This window comes from Lucilia cuprina, chromosome 6, assembly GCF_022045245.1.
Source record: "Lucilia cuprina isolate Lc7/37 chromosome 6, ASM2204524v1, whole genome shotgun sequence".
NCBI lineage: Eukaryota > Metazoa > Arthropoda > Insecta > Diptera > Calliphoridae > Lucilia > Lucilia cuprina.
The window spans coordinates 45,516,753-45,531,811 of record NC_060954.1 but is presented as its reverse complement, the minus strand read 5'-3'; the positions used below and the strand labels follow the sequence as shown (position 1 = coordinate 45,531,811).

Sequence of the window (15,059 nt, the reverse complement as noted above, 5' to 3'; positions counted from 1 at the left end):
ATGAAACAGTGGGTAGAACCACGAAGATCCTCTGGGGTGGCCCTGATGAAAGCAAGACGAAAAATCACCTCAAAATGAGCAAGTCTAAAGTTAGTATGATGGTACGTATTCTGAGTGGTCACACAGGATTACGAGCACATTTATGCAAAATTGGACGCGCGAATTCAGACGAATGTAGAACCTGTGGAGAGGACAGTGAAACTCTGTCCTAAATAAGATTTTTCCCACCAACATTTTCCATGTGAAGGAAAAGTCTAGTTATATTTCTTCCGATCTAATGGAGTTTACATTATCCTATTAACCTAATCTAAGATTTATATAAGACTCAAGCCCCCATTTTTAAGGTTTCTCTCAGAAAATTACTTGAAAAATATCATTATAGTAATAAAATTCAATATAAATCAGTTTTGTAAGAATCAAAACTCTGAATTCAAGATTTTTACTTGAATTACAGTTCAAAGAAATTTAACAATATCTTAACTATATATTAACACAACTTTAAAAAAATAGCATGTAAATTAAAAACGAAGTGTATACAACACTTTAAAAAAATTCCCTGCTTAATTTTAAAATTTCTCTACAATATGTTTTCAGTCAGTTGCCGATGTTTGTATTCATCAAAAGTTTCGGGGTTACTACAGCTATACAGTTGTATACAAAAACTAAGAATAACAAGATACACACACGCACACATATCGTTTCTCATTAATGGATACTAAAAATCCCTACAGACCTGTTGACAATAAACTGCAAGACGTTCAGCAACAACAGCATTTAGACATGGAACAAATCAATAATGGGCCACCACAAATCTATAATAATAATTTTACTCAGCCGTCGACTAGTGCTCCTACAGCTGGTGCTGGTTCAGCAACTACGGTTCAAATAATGCCAATGTCAAATCAACCAATATGTCCCCAACCTGTCGGACCAGTATCTATGCAAATGACTTGTCCCAATTGTCGTTGTCGCATTGAAACAGCTGTACGTCATCGTTCTACAACTAAAACCCATTTTGCATGTCTATTGCTTTCCTGGACTATGTAAGTTTTTGCTAAATTACAGCATAATTTGATTTTAAAAAAAATAACTGTACTTTTAGCTGCTGCTGTTGTATACCATACTGCATGGATTCTTGCCGCAATGCAAATCATTTCTGTCCCATGTGCGGAACATACATTGGAACTTATGCCTCATAAACAGAAAATATATTAAAATATTACAGAATATATATACATATATACATACACCCATTTATACATACATATATTCCAATACGATTTATAATTTTTATATATAAAAAAACACTTCCATATTCTGTTTACAATACAATTGTAAAGTGAATAAAAAATTTTATATTTCTTATAAAGAATTTCATCATTTGTGAAATACATATATTTTGTTCATAATATTAGGGGGTTCCCCGTTATACACGAATCTATATTAATATGTAATTTAAAGTCTGTTCATATGAAAATAAAGTTAATTTTAATACGGACTTGGGTTAACTATAGATCTATTGGGTTAACTATAGATCTATAGATAGATTAGTCATTTTCTGTAGGAGGGTTTATATGGGGACTAGAGTGAATTATGGACCGATCATTATGGAATTTGATTTGAAGATTTTGGTACATGAAAAGGTCTGTTAATGTGTTATTTAAAACCTATTTCGAAAGATGATCTTTAATGACTTGATTCTGGGTCTAGGGTCATTTATGGACCAAATTCTTCAGATTTCGATAGAATTTCATCATTTGTGAAATATATTTTATGCATATTAGTAGAAGGGCCTCCGTTATATACGAATCTATATTAATATGTAATTTAAAGTCTGTTCATATGAAAATAAAGTTAATTTTTATATGGACTTGGGTTAACTATAGACCGAATTTTTCGGATTTCGAAAGAGTCTAATTCATTTTTATTAAATTTGTAATTTTCTGTAGGAGGGTTTATATGGAGACTAGAGTGAATTATGGACCGATCATTATGGAATTTGATTGGAAGATTTTGGTACATAAAAAGGTATCTTATTGAGTATCTTATTGAAAGCCTATTTCGAAAGATGATCTTTTATTTCTTGATCCTGGGTCTAGGGTCAATTATGGACCGAATTATGACAAATCATTTTGTTAAATTAGTACTTAATATCTTGATTTTAAAAGGATTTATTGACATGAAAGTGGACCGATTCTAGGACTTATATATAATAAGAAGAATTTGGTACATGAAAATGTCTTTTAATAGGTTAGGTTGATAGGAGGATGTATACTACATCAAATCCGAAGAAATACACCTAGGCCACAATCGGGCCTGTTGTGCGCTGATTATTATGAAAAAAAAAAGTTCCGTGAATAAATTACTTTTCAGTGTTCAGAAACACAATTTTCTGAACGTAATTCCTAATATCACTTCCAAGATACTTGGATCTAACTTCGACGAATGCCTGACAGTGACAAAGAAAGTGCTCCAGAGTTTCACTGTCCTCTGAATGCGCCCGTCCAATTTTGAATAAATGTGCTTGTAATCCCGTGTGTCCACTCAGAATACGTACCATCATACTAACTTTAGACTTGCTCGTTTTGAGGACTGTTTCATTATTTCAAGAGGTCTTATGGGATTCTGTCACCCATTTTTTTAGTTGAGCTTTTGTTGCGTCAAATGGTTTTGCGTTTGTCAGGATAACTGCTTTCTTCCCTTTAAAGCTATTACATTCGCTCATTTGTTACTGGCTACTCCCGAGTGGGCTGGTACCCATATGATGTGAACCTTACCTCTTGAAGAGTATTCTGTTAAAGCTTTTTTACAATCCAATACGGTCTTAGATTTAGTTCTATCTCCTGATATCGCCCTAATTGTAATTCAGTATGCTTAGACATACATACAGTGAAATTTATATCAAAAGAAACATAGACAGTAATTTTTTGAACCAGCCTAATAGGTATGTAGCATAATTGCTGCAAACATAACTAAAATTAGAAATTAATACTACAAAGTATTTATGTTTGTGTCGTGCTGACGAATAAGTATTTTTTGCTGCTTCCCTGGAAATTTTGCATATAAACCGTCCATATACACAAATGTTTATAACTCTTATCATTTTTCAAAAAATATTTTAGAAACACATGCATAACTACATATGTATTTCTACTAAATGTATTTATTTTTTTTAACATAAGCAAAATTTGTTAAATTTTGTTATTCTGCTTTAAGTTCAAGATAAAAAGGCATTTGTGTATATCGTTAAATAATGTCCCAAAACTAAACGCAATAATATGTATTATACATTGACTTTAAACTACATTAGCTATCGAATCTTTTGCACCAAGACATAGCAAAATTGAAAGCATATAAAAGAATAGAGAGATTGGCACCATGAAGAGTTACTGAAATCTGGCCAGTCCAATAAAAGGAACGTGCACCGAATGCAGCTGATGCTATTTAGAAAGAAGTGTTTGGAAATTTTTGTTTCACCCATCTTATAGTCTAGAACTTTCTATTTCTTCTCATTGACGTAAAACGCTCTCTCTCTTTGGAATACACATCTCTGTAGAACAGGGTATGCGAATTTGGTTTAATTTGTTAACGGCATGGAAAGTTAAGCAGTGTTTTTATAAGTTTTCGAAAGTCAAAAACTTCGTGACAATCACACAAACATTCAGAACGATATAGGTTTACTTGATCATAATAAATCCTATGGAGGAATTACAGATAATGATATTACCACTTTAAACCTTTGATGAAATTTTGAAATAGTTACGACTGACTCGACTATTTGTAACGACAAGTTCCAAGGTGAATACCGAAACTAAAACGATATCATTAGATCTAGGCCCGACATGAACATGGTAAATCCGCTGTAGAAATTTCAGATAATAACGACTTTAGAACTCTGAAGGAGTACGATTGACTTGTATCAATTCACGTGTATCTTATAGGCTAATTGATGGGTGTGCAGTTTTTACCGAAGGTTCCAAGATGGATACGGAAACTGATACGGAATTTTATCGTTTTATGATCGGTTGAAACAAAAAAGTCTATTATGGGAGCCGCGAATGCAACTGATGCCATTTAGAAAGAAGTGTTTGAGAAGTTTCGCTCTCTCTCTCTCTCTGGAATACACATCTTTGCAAAACAGGCTACGAGAATTTGGTTTGATTTGCTGGTGGCCTTGAAAGTTGAGCAGTTTTTCTCAGACTTTATGAGCCTTCGTTAGTCAAAAATTTACGCGACAATCATGGTTGTTGAGACCGACTCACTTGGGTCGTAGTGGTCCCGTTGTTATACTTGATCACAATAAAGGAAGGAATTACAGGTAATGATATTACAACTTTAGACCTCTTATACGATAGACTATTTGATGGATGTGCAGTTTTTACCGACGATTTCAAGATGGATACCAAAAATAATACGGAATGATATCGTTCTATAATCTGTTAAGACAAAAAAATGTCTATAACCAAGCTACTCTTTGGGCATTAATTAGATTTGAACTTTAATAAAGATGACAGTGAAAGGATGGTAAAACCATACATCTGTCACTATTAAACGTAAATATTCTAGAGACTCCATGTCCTAGAATATGGCCAACAATTGATGTAAGGGCAACCAAGATACTTTATGACTGTATAGACTGCATTCTAAGGATTCTGAAAGGAGTTCTGAAAGGATTGACAAGCCTAAAATGCCTGAAAAATTGGTTTCTTAACGAACTGGCAGATATTGCGAAACTTGACCCTAACAGTTTATAAGGCAAATAAGTCATTTCTTCGACTTGTTTTTTCTAAGGAGATTCTCTCACAATTCACATTTCTTTCTTTAGAGACTCGGCTCGGTAAATCTTTTGGGTTGAAACCCCTTGGGAATCAACCGTTACCATCCATTTATCCTTTTTAACTATACTCTTTCTAGATTTTGTCTAGTTTTGTTTTTCTATCTTTGGATCTATTCTTCCCAGACAAAATAACACGAAAAGAATAACATTCATCACCACTTCTGTGGAAGTGATGTTTATTGTCTTTCAAAGAAGCGAAAAGAATACAATTTTGTTTAAAATTCTTATTTCACTTCTTAATAACTTCCAAAAAAAAAAAAATAAAAATTACTTCCTGAGAATGACTTGAGATGTAATGAATTTGGATTCAAATAAAAAGTACATCCCTCCTATGACAGACCTGAGTTAAAATCCTATCATCTTAAGGGTTTTTCAGTACTTCAATGGAGTAAATTCTACTACTTATTCGCTTTTTAGGATGTTTTTTTTTTTTTTTTTTGTTGCGTTTCTATAAAGTCAATCACAATTGACCTTACGATCTTCGAGTGGATTAGCACTCGATTTTATGGTGCATAATCCTTGTTAACCTAAACATAACGTAACCTATGAATAAAGCTGTTATTCACAAGTTTATTAGACTTAACTGAAGACTCTTTGAAAGATTGTCAAGAAAGTTTTTCACACCTTGAGACCTTGAGCATATGATTAAAACATTCCTCAAGATAATTTGTGGACTAAAACAAATTATGGAAGCCCGTGATTTAGTAAGTATTTGGGAAGAATTCCTATTTCAAATATGTTTTCCGTTTGCAGTATGTTACGTCAAAAACAAAGACTATACAATGGATTCTATTGTATCCCCTGTTAATTTTCTCAACACCTCCAACATAAAGTTTGCAGTAGAAGTATTATCTTGTAAAAAGTTAGACAACATCTACAAAAGAATTTGACGAATACTCAAGATTTTACTTGTTGATATGGGTTTTCGATTTAAAAACAATTGTACCAAATTAAAAAAAAAACTTAATCTAATGCAAAACCAACATTTCCTATCAACAGTGATGCTAATTGTATTTAGCTGTTGATATTGTGTTAGTTGCAATAATGCAGGCGAGAATCCAGCTCAAGCGTTTAAGCTTTTTTTTTCTTATTTTTATATTTTGTATGAAAAATTTTTGGTTTTTGGGGGGAAATTTCCCTTTTTCCCACCCCTTGCATCCGCGCCAGCAACAATGTTTATAGCCTACACCACTTTAGTGGGGAGGATATACTGGGTTTGTGCTGATGTATGTAACGCACAATAATATTCTTCCTATACCCACCTTGAAGTATATCATTCTGAGTCGATTTAGCTATGTTCGTCCGTCTGTCCGTCCTTGTTAATCTTGTAATCAAATTACAGGTCGCAATTTTGAAGATAATTCAATTTGGTACATGATCTTCTATTGTCCCAGGGACGAAGCCTATTAAAATTGGTTAAGATCGGTTCATTATTACACCTAGCCCCCATACAACTGAACCCCCGAATAGGGCTTGTATACCTTGTAATCAAACTGCAGGTGACATTTTTGGTGATAATTCAATGAAATTTGAACTTCTATAGTATAGTAGATAAAGCCTATTGAAAATGGTTTATATCGGTCCATTATTTCACTTAGCTTCCATTCAATTGGTCCCGCCGAATAGGGCTTTTAAGTCCATAACTATGTTTAATATGCTCTTATCTCGTGAAAAAGCTGAAAAAGCATGTTCTATACTATACTTTATGACCCTCACTAATTCTATAATTATAGGGCATCATATAAACCTAGACCCCGACTATAATTTCTTATTTATTATATTTACATATTGTTGTTGTTTTATCTTAATATCAAAAACTTTGTCAACGTCAATGCATCCATATAAATTAAGCGTTTTCCTTATTATTACTAAAAAGGTTGTCAACACTTTATGTTTTTTTTCTGAAAACTGCAAGTTACTTTTTTCTAAATTTTATGGTTTTCTTTTAGTAAACATTTGTTTGTCTTGACTAAAAGTTTAACAGCTTAAATTTCCTTACGAAATGTATCTTCAAAAACCTTACCAGGCTGTAGACAATAATCTACAAGATATTGAACAGCAACACATAAAAATGAATACAGTTCAAAATGGACCATTAATTTACCGTAATTATTTACAACCGATGGCAAGTGCTCCTTTTGAAGGGCAAAATATTGAACAACAAGAAATAGCCAAAATGCGAATTTATAAGGAGACCTCAGAGTGCAATAACTATTCGATGGCTTCGGCGCCTTCAGTAACTCCAGCTCAAACTATATTAATGGAACAAACAATCATAAGTTATCAACCAGTTGGTCCAAAGTCTACGAGTATGATCTGTCCCTTTTGTCGCTCTAACATTAAAACTCTTGTAGAACATAGTCCTTCTATCGGTACCCACATTCTTGGAATCTTGCTATTTTCGTTTTGGTAGGTTTACAAAAAATTATTTAATTTTCAAATTCATATTCGGATTTCTGTTTTTGTCCTATTTTACGACTTCAGTTGCTGTTGCTTGCCTTATTTTACTAATTCTTGCCGCAGTGTCCAGCATACTTGTCCCAATTGCCAAGCGTTCATTGGTAATTATTCGTCTTAAATTTTATATATCGAATTTGGAAAATGGATTATCCCATGATATACAACTTTTGAATAACTAATAAATTTTTTTAAATATTATTAACATTGATTGATTTTTTTTAATAAAAAGGGGCTTGAGTCAATTATTAACTGATATTCACGAAATTTAAATCAAAGTTCAACATTCTCATATTTATGCCGGAGGATAAGAAAATATTTCAATTACTTTCCTAAAAAAGGCCCATTATGTGAAACTAAAAGTTACATTTAAAGAACAAAAAATGTCTTCTAGACAAACTGATGGACCAGTCAACTGCTTAACCTAATGACTGCTTAGGTTAGGTTGAAATATATTCAGTTCTAGTTTAGTTCTAGTTCATTTCTAGTTCAGTTCTAGTTCAGTTCTAGTTCAGTTCTAGTTCAGTTCTAGTTCAGTTCTAGTTCAATTCTAGTTCAATTCTAGTTCAGTTCTAGTTCAGTTCTAGTTCAGTTCTAGTTCAGTTTTAGTTCAGTTCTAGTTCAGTTCTATTTCAGTTCTAGTTCAGTTCTAGTTCAGTTCTAGTTCAGTTCTAGTTCAGTTCTAGTTCAGTTCTAGTTCAGTTCCAGTTCAGTTCTAGTTCATTTGTAGTTCAGTTCTAGTTCAATTCTAGTTCAGTTCCAGTTCAGTTCTAGTTCATTTGTAGTTCAGTTCTAGTTCAATTCTAGTTCAGTTCTAGTTCAGTTCTAGTTCAGTTCTAGTTCAGTTCTAGTTCAGTTCTAGTTCAGTTCTAGTTCAGTTCTAGTTCAGTTCTAGTTCAGTACTAGTTCAGTTCTAGTTCAGTTCTAGTTCACTTCTAGTTCAGTTCTAGTTCAGTTCTAGTTCAGTTCTAGTTCTAGTTCAGTTCTAGTTCAGTTCTAGTTCAGTTCTGCTTCAGTTATAGTACAGCTCTTTAGTAAAAGAACAAATAAACAAAATAATTAAAAAAGAAACTCAACGCTTATAGAAAAGCAAATAGAGAGAAACAATAAAACGCCGGAGAATCCAAATTAAGCACAACAATGATTAATGAAAAAGTATCAACCAGTTCAGCATCGACTTATAAGTCTTGGAAATATAAACTCAAATACTCCTTACATTGTAAATCAGAACATTCCATAAATATAGACAGTTTAATATAATGTTTTTATTTCCCACCATGCTTCTGTGTGTTGTTGGAAAAGTAGTTAACTATGTATTATATTTCATAATGTAATACATATTTGACTTACTTGGCTTGTTGTCTGTTAAGATTGGTGCTCCACTGGTAATGCTACCGAAAGCTTTTGCTTCTTTACGTAAATTAAAATTTTCTTATATTTCATCAATTTTCACTATTATTTCACAATACTAATACGAGGTACATCTCATACAATATATTTAATTCTTTAGAATCACGAATATTCTATTACAAACCGGAAATTTAACAATTTTATTGAAATTTTCACAAGAACGACATAGAAAACGGAAAAGGCGCGCACAGAAACTAAAATAGGCAATGTTGTATTTGTTGACAACAGAGTTGTATTATTTAGAAGTAATTATTTTTATGTAGTGATGGCAGTGATGACAGTGGTGGCGATATATGTAGGGATATATAATAACAAAATTTTTTTTATTCATTTTATTGGGTAGTTATATAAAATTAAACCAAAAAATATACATTTTGATAAAATGTTTACATTACAGGGATGGATAAAGTAATAAGATAATTTAATTTAATCAAGTTTGAAACTTAGTGGTTCAAATATGATTTTTTGGCGTAAAACTTGCCATTGGAATAGCTAATAAAATTCTCTTGCTTATTAAAGCTAATTTCAAGATGAAAAGATATTTTGAAAACATAATTTGTCGTTTAAACATTTTTCGGAAATTTTGAAAAAAATGTGGTTTTTTAAACAGATAAAGACCCTGAAATTTTGAAAAAAATGTGGTTTTTTAAACAGGTAAAGACCCTGCAATTTATAATTTGACCCCTTCTCAGTATTAGGTTTATATAGTTGAAACAAAATGTTAATTCTTTGTATTCTTTAAAAATGGATTTTTTTAATTTTTTGGCCTATCAACTTTTGCTTTTTATGAAAAGTTGACTTTTCCTACTTTTTACGTATTTTGAACATTATAAGTAAAATTTTTCGAATTTTTCCCCGTCAATTTATCTACCTTTTGAACAAAAAAGTCTATTCTTCGATTATTTTAAAATATATTTATACATCATCAACTACTTTACTTTTGTTACCACTCTGTTTGGCAACTACTTCCATCTTCTGCTTTATTCGCTACAACTTCCTCAAATAATCTTCTTTAAAGCGTCGGTATTTTAAAATATAAAACAAAAATTTGTTAAAGTGTTGAGAAAATTATGCTAAAAATGATTTTAATGCGTTAAATCAATTTACTTCGTCGGCGGCGTTGAACTTTTTGCGTTGGCATTGAACATTTTGACGGCTATTCTTAAAAGGCCGAAGCGACGCGGATATCTGCATTGTTGACGTTTCGAAATTTGTTTACTGCTGTTATATTCTATTGGAACTTAAAAATACAAATTGCAGTTTATTTAAAACTAATATTTAATAAAATTTTAATAATTTTTCTAAGAAAAACATAAAATAATTGAAATAAAATATAAATTGTGATAAAAAAAGAAGAAAAAGTTATGAATAAAAATGAAAATTGTATTGAAAATTTGAAAGAGACGCCAAACAACTATAAGAAAAATACTGAAACAACAACTACGGCAATGCAAACAGCTAATACAACAACAACAGCATTAATAGATTGTGCTCAACAAGAGTTTAGGAATGTAACAACAACAGCGCTTGTACAACAACCACCAAACAAGTTTAGTTCAAACATGAAAAAGGTTTCAGGAAAACCGCTAAAACCAGGTAAGAAGAAGAAATAATCAAACAAAAGAAAGAAAAAAAATAAGATGATTTTATTTAATTTCTGTAATTCCTTTAGCTGTTAAAACTCATATAGCCAGAATATCGTATGGAAGAAGTGACTCCCAAAGATATAATACGGAAAAGTTGTTGACAAAAGATTGTAAATCTGTTAGGGAGCCAAAGGAGGGTGATTTAAATTTAGAATTAAATGTTATGGAATCTTCGCGTTCTTCACAATTATTAGAAGATTTTGCTAAGAAAAAACAGGAACGTGATCAAGAAATAATGGAAATACAGGAAATGTTAAATAAAATTAAATCACCACAAAAGAGAAGTGTTTCTTCAGCACAAAATTCTCCTAAAAAGTCACAAGATCTAAGAAAATCAAGTGAAAAAGAAGAGGAGGATGATAAAGACTCTGAACAGCAGGAAGAGGAAAAAATTTCTCCATTTCGTCGAAGTAAAACTGAAATACAACTAAATACTAATAATGTTGCAACAGATGATATTAAAAGTAGTCGTGTGGCACGTAGAGATACAGCTAGAACTAGTACTGCCGTTGTTGCTAGCAAACCCAGATCTAAATCTTTGCAATTGCCTTTAAGTGCCAAGGAAACACCAGTAAATAAGAAAATCGGCTATAATCCAGAGGAAGCACGTCGCTATATGGAAATGCAAAAAAAGCAACGCAAAGTGAGTTTGATAAATGATCCCGCCATTAAATCTAAAATAGAAAAGGAAGAAATTAAGAAAAGACTGGAAGAGCTTAAGAAAAATACACGTAAACTGGTGTCGAAAAATATACAAAAGAAAGAGAAAATTATGATACAAAATTTCAGTAAAAAACCTTTAGAGATTAAAGCTCAAACAAAAACTCCTTTAAAAGAGGAAATTGCTCCAACAAAAGCTGCCAAGGATGAGGAGAATGAGTTAAAGGGACTTAATCTAGAGAATAACTTAACGGAAAAGAAAAGCAAAACAGAGCGTTCTAATAAGGAAACAGAATGTTCCCAAAGGTCATCGCAAAGTTTGAATAATATCTTAAAGCCCACGGCATTTCCTTTACTTGAGAATCACAAACGTATAGGTCTTCTTAGAAAAGCTGAAAACGAAAAAGATTTCTCTTTCAACAGCCATAAGAATTTTAATTTCGATAAAGAAAATCACAATATAGAAATGCTCACCAAACAGTTGAACAATCCCAAGGATAATAAAACAAAAAGTAACAATTCTATACAAAGTAAAGATGTGGAAGCAGAAAAAGATAAACAAGTTGAGAATCTGTCAAAGGATGTAGCAAAAGATGAAGAAATTTCCGATTTAGAAGTACCACGTAAAACTTTAAAAACCAACAAAACAGAAGAAACCATCAAAGTAACCGATAGTAAACACAATGAGCCTGCTAAACCACATGAACTGCCTTACTGGCTGAGACCGTCTGCAGCACAAGTTTATCCTTATAACTTTATTATGGCTGTTCGTAGGAAATTGGAGGCAATAGCCCAACCTATTGTCGCTAACAGAACGGGAGATAATGGCAAACAAAATCAAGAAACTTCTACAACTGGTTTGAATAGTAAAATAAAAGAGAAAAAGCGAAAATCTTTAGAATTAAGAGAAGAAAAAGAAAGTAAAAAACGTAAAAGAAAAGAACAAGAGGAACTTAAGGAGGCTCAGGAAAGTATTATAGAAAAAAGTCTAAAGGAATTAAATGTTATAAAGGAAAGCAAACTTAAACAATTAAAACCTTCGCCACAAGCTATACAAACAAAAGAATGTGGCAAAGAGGGAAGCAACACTGAAAGCCCAGATTCTTCTGAAGAGGATGCAGCAAAACCATTAACACAATTCAAATATTTGCAAAAATCCATACAATCTATAGATTTACAAGGTATTAAACCCTCTAGTAAAACAAAATCCTATGGAAAAACTTTAGATATTCCAGCATTTAAGCCAACCTTAAAAAGTTTAGATACTGATGCAGAAGATTCCAAACAAAATTCACAGCAATTTAAAATGCCCTCAAATTATAAATCTATGGAAAGTTTAAATTCAGAAATTAATTCAAATTTATCATCCATTTCGCTACAATTGCCCATTTCAAATACTTTAACAGAGGTCTCCTCCTTAAGAACCGAATCTAGAAGAACTTGGAACAAACACGCCAATAAACAACAGCCAACACAATCAGAAGATGAGCTGACCTCTATATCATCACAAATCTTTAGTAGTCCAGAAAAGAAATCAGTGACAAAAGAAAAAGATTTTGAATTTGTTAAACCACGACCAGTAAGTCCTCTTTCCTTGGATAAGGTGGATAAATTGAAAATTCAACGAAAGAACAGTTTAAAGGAGGCGCAAAATGAAGACCAAGAAATGGACTTTAATCAATTATTAGAGGATTTCAATCGCAGTCTTTCGCAGGTCATACAAGTTAATGAGCAATTGAAATGTACCCTCGATAAGTCACAACAGATATTAAGTCCTCATTCATCGAAAAAATCAAGCGATACAGATAAAATGTATTCCTCAGATTTTGAAAAATCCACCACAAAATTGCAATCATCGCGAGAAAGTGAAAAACTTAAAGAAACTTTAGAGAAAAGTAATGAAAATTTAAAGCAGAGAAAACGTCAACTATTCGAAATGGCAGAAAAAGTTAAACCGCTTTTAACACCTCAGAAAGAAGCACAGAATGGATCTGAACAAACTTTAACAGAATTGAATTTAAATCTGAATTTAAAATCTTTAACAAATTCCGAACAAACTACAGAAGATGAAGAAGGTAAAGCATCACAAACAGAAATAGAAGTTGAAGAAGAGCTAGGTTCGGGCTCAATGGCAGCACAATCTTATGAAAAACGTTTGAATGAAATAGAAAAACTTAAGCAGACCCTAAAGCAAACTATTATGGAATCGAAAGAAAAGCGCAAAGAAAAAGAAAGATCCCACAGAAGTAGCTTTGAGAGACAAAAACCAAAAGAAATTGTAATGGAAACTTTAAAGACAAAACATGTAAAAGAAACCACTAGAGATGATATAGATTCTTCCCAAATTCCTAGTGAAATTGAGACACAAAGTCAAGAAACAAGAAATCCAACAAAACGATCTTCCAGCCACACGGAAATAACGAAATTTTCTGATGAAAAATACAAATTATTTGAAAAATATCAAAAACAATATAGAAGTTCTTTAAATGAAACGAATAGTCAAGAAATTAAAACCTCAGACTCTGATAATGGTTCATCATCACAAACAAATGATAAAAAGGAATTATCACAGAAGCAGAATAACAACTCTCAGAGAGTTATGGAATCCAATGATACCTTGCAGTCGAGTTCAAAACAAACAACTTTTAAATCTTTTAGTTTAACACATAACAAAACTTTAGAGAAAGAAAAAGCTAAAGAAAAATCAAATTATACAACTTTCAACAGCATAAGTAGTCGGGATAATGATTCCAAACACAGACATAAATCTTCAGAAAATAAACACAACAACAATAAAACATATGAAAGCTTAGCAGAATCCTATAGTGGCACACAAAGTGAAAAAGAAACTTCCAGATCTAAGTCCATAACAAAAAGTAAAAAACTCGAAGATCCCACTATAAGCTCCAGCATAGCAGAAGACTTACAAAATACTTATGAATCTGCTTCACACGACAATGAAAATATACCAACAACTTCTCGAACTAAAATCGATTCCAAACAATTTATTAAATTCCACATTAATCGTTCACGTGGTGATTTCCAAGATAACCTTAGCAAAGAAGCCCTTTTAAATGAAACCCAATTCCAACAGGCCATTGAAACAGCTTCGCAAATTACTTCTACTGAATTTGCTCAGAGTGCTGATGATGAGATAACTAGTAGTATGACTTCAAGGCATAGCAACCATCGTAAAACTAACTCAAATCCTCCTAGTTATAATACAGCTTCAGCTGCTAAACAGCCTCTTACACAGGCCTCACCATCGAAAAGTAAAAGACGTATTTCGATTGGCAATGAAATTGTTAATTTTTTCAAACAATACGATTGTGAAAGAGCTCAGCGTCATTCGATGGCGAATGATAGTATGTCGGAGTCTTCGTTAAATTATTCAAATGTTGGTTTGGTAAGTTGAGAATTTTGGTAAAAACTATTTTTTAATTAAAATCGAACGTATACTAAAAAAAACAAGTTAGAGTTCTATATTTGGTTGTGTCGAATCTTATATACCATTCACCATGATGTGTTAAAAAACAGTCATTACGAATTTTATTACAATTTAGCTCTACATGCTAAACTTCATATTTCTAGGTTCAATATTATAGAAATTTCAAAAAGTACCTTTTGTAGAACGAAAAAGTACCAAAAAGTCCCTTTTTGCATGTTCTTACTTAGTGAAGGCCCTACATGATACATTTCAATATTATAAAAAATATAAAAAGTACCTTTTGTAGGACGAAAAAGTACCAAAAAGTCTCTTTTCATAGGTTCTTACCTACTCAAGGTCCTACATGCTAAATTTCATGTTTCTAGGTTCAATATTATAGAAAAAGTACATTTTATAGAACGAAAAAGTACCAAAAAAGTCCCCCTTTATAGGTTCTTACCCAGTCAATGCCCTACATACTTAATTTCATGTTTCTAGTTTCAATATTACAGAAAATTCAAAAAGTACCTTTTTTAAAACGAAATAGTACCAAAAAGTCCCTTTTTATAGATTTTAACCTAGTCAAGGTCCTACATGCTAAATTTCATGTTTCTAGGTTCAT

At 32.0% G+C, this 15,059-nt stretch overlaps 3 protein-coding genes across 3 annotated transcripts in view; all 3 read left to right on the top strand.

Annotated features, from left to right (window-relative positions):
• The first annotated feature begins 597 nt into the window (after positions 1–597).
• Positions 598–1,372, top strand: LOC111687932 (lipopolysaccharide-induced tumor necrosis factor-alpha factor homolog). Its single transcript, XM_023450419.2, has 2 exons — positions 598–1,043; positions 1,103–1,372. The coding sequence occupies exons 1-2, from the start codon at positions 709–711 to the stop codon at positions 1,197–1,199; spliced, it is 432 nt and encodes a 143-aa protein (XP_023306187.2). The 5' UTR covers positions 598–708; the 3' UTR covers positions 1,200–1,372.
• Positions 1,373–6,893: 5,521 nt separating this feature from the next.
• LOC111687931 (lipopolysaccharide-induced tumor necrosis factor-alpha factor homolog) lies at positions 6,894–7,449 on the top strand. Its single transcript, XM_046955719.1, has 2 exons — positions 6,894–7,246; positions 7,322–7,449. The coding sequence occupies exons 1-2, from the start codon at positions 6,909–6,911 to the stop codon at positions 7,413–7,415; spliced, it is 432 nt and encodes a 143-aa protein (XP_046811675.1). The 5' UTR covers positions 6,894–6,908; the 3' UTR covers positions 7,416–7,449.
• A 2,430-nt stretch (positions 7,450–9,879) lies between these two features.
• The window catches only part of LOC111687933 (extracellular matrix-binding protein ebh-like), a 45,265-nt gene continuing 40,085 nt past the window's right edge, over positions 9,880–15,059 (top strand). The window contains exons 1-2 of the mRNA XM_046954121.1: positions 9,880–10,300; positions 10,377–14,416. Coding sequence (XP_046810077.1) covers positions 10,069–10,300; positions 10,377–14,416 — 4,272 coding nt within the window. The 5' untranslated portion in view covers positions 9,880–10,068. The remainder of the gene's footprint in view (positions 10,301–10,376; positions 14,417–15,059) is intronic.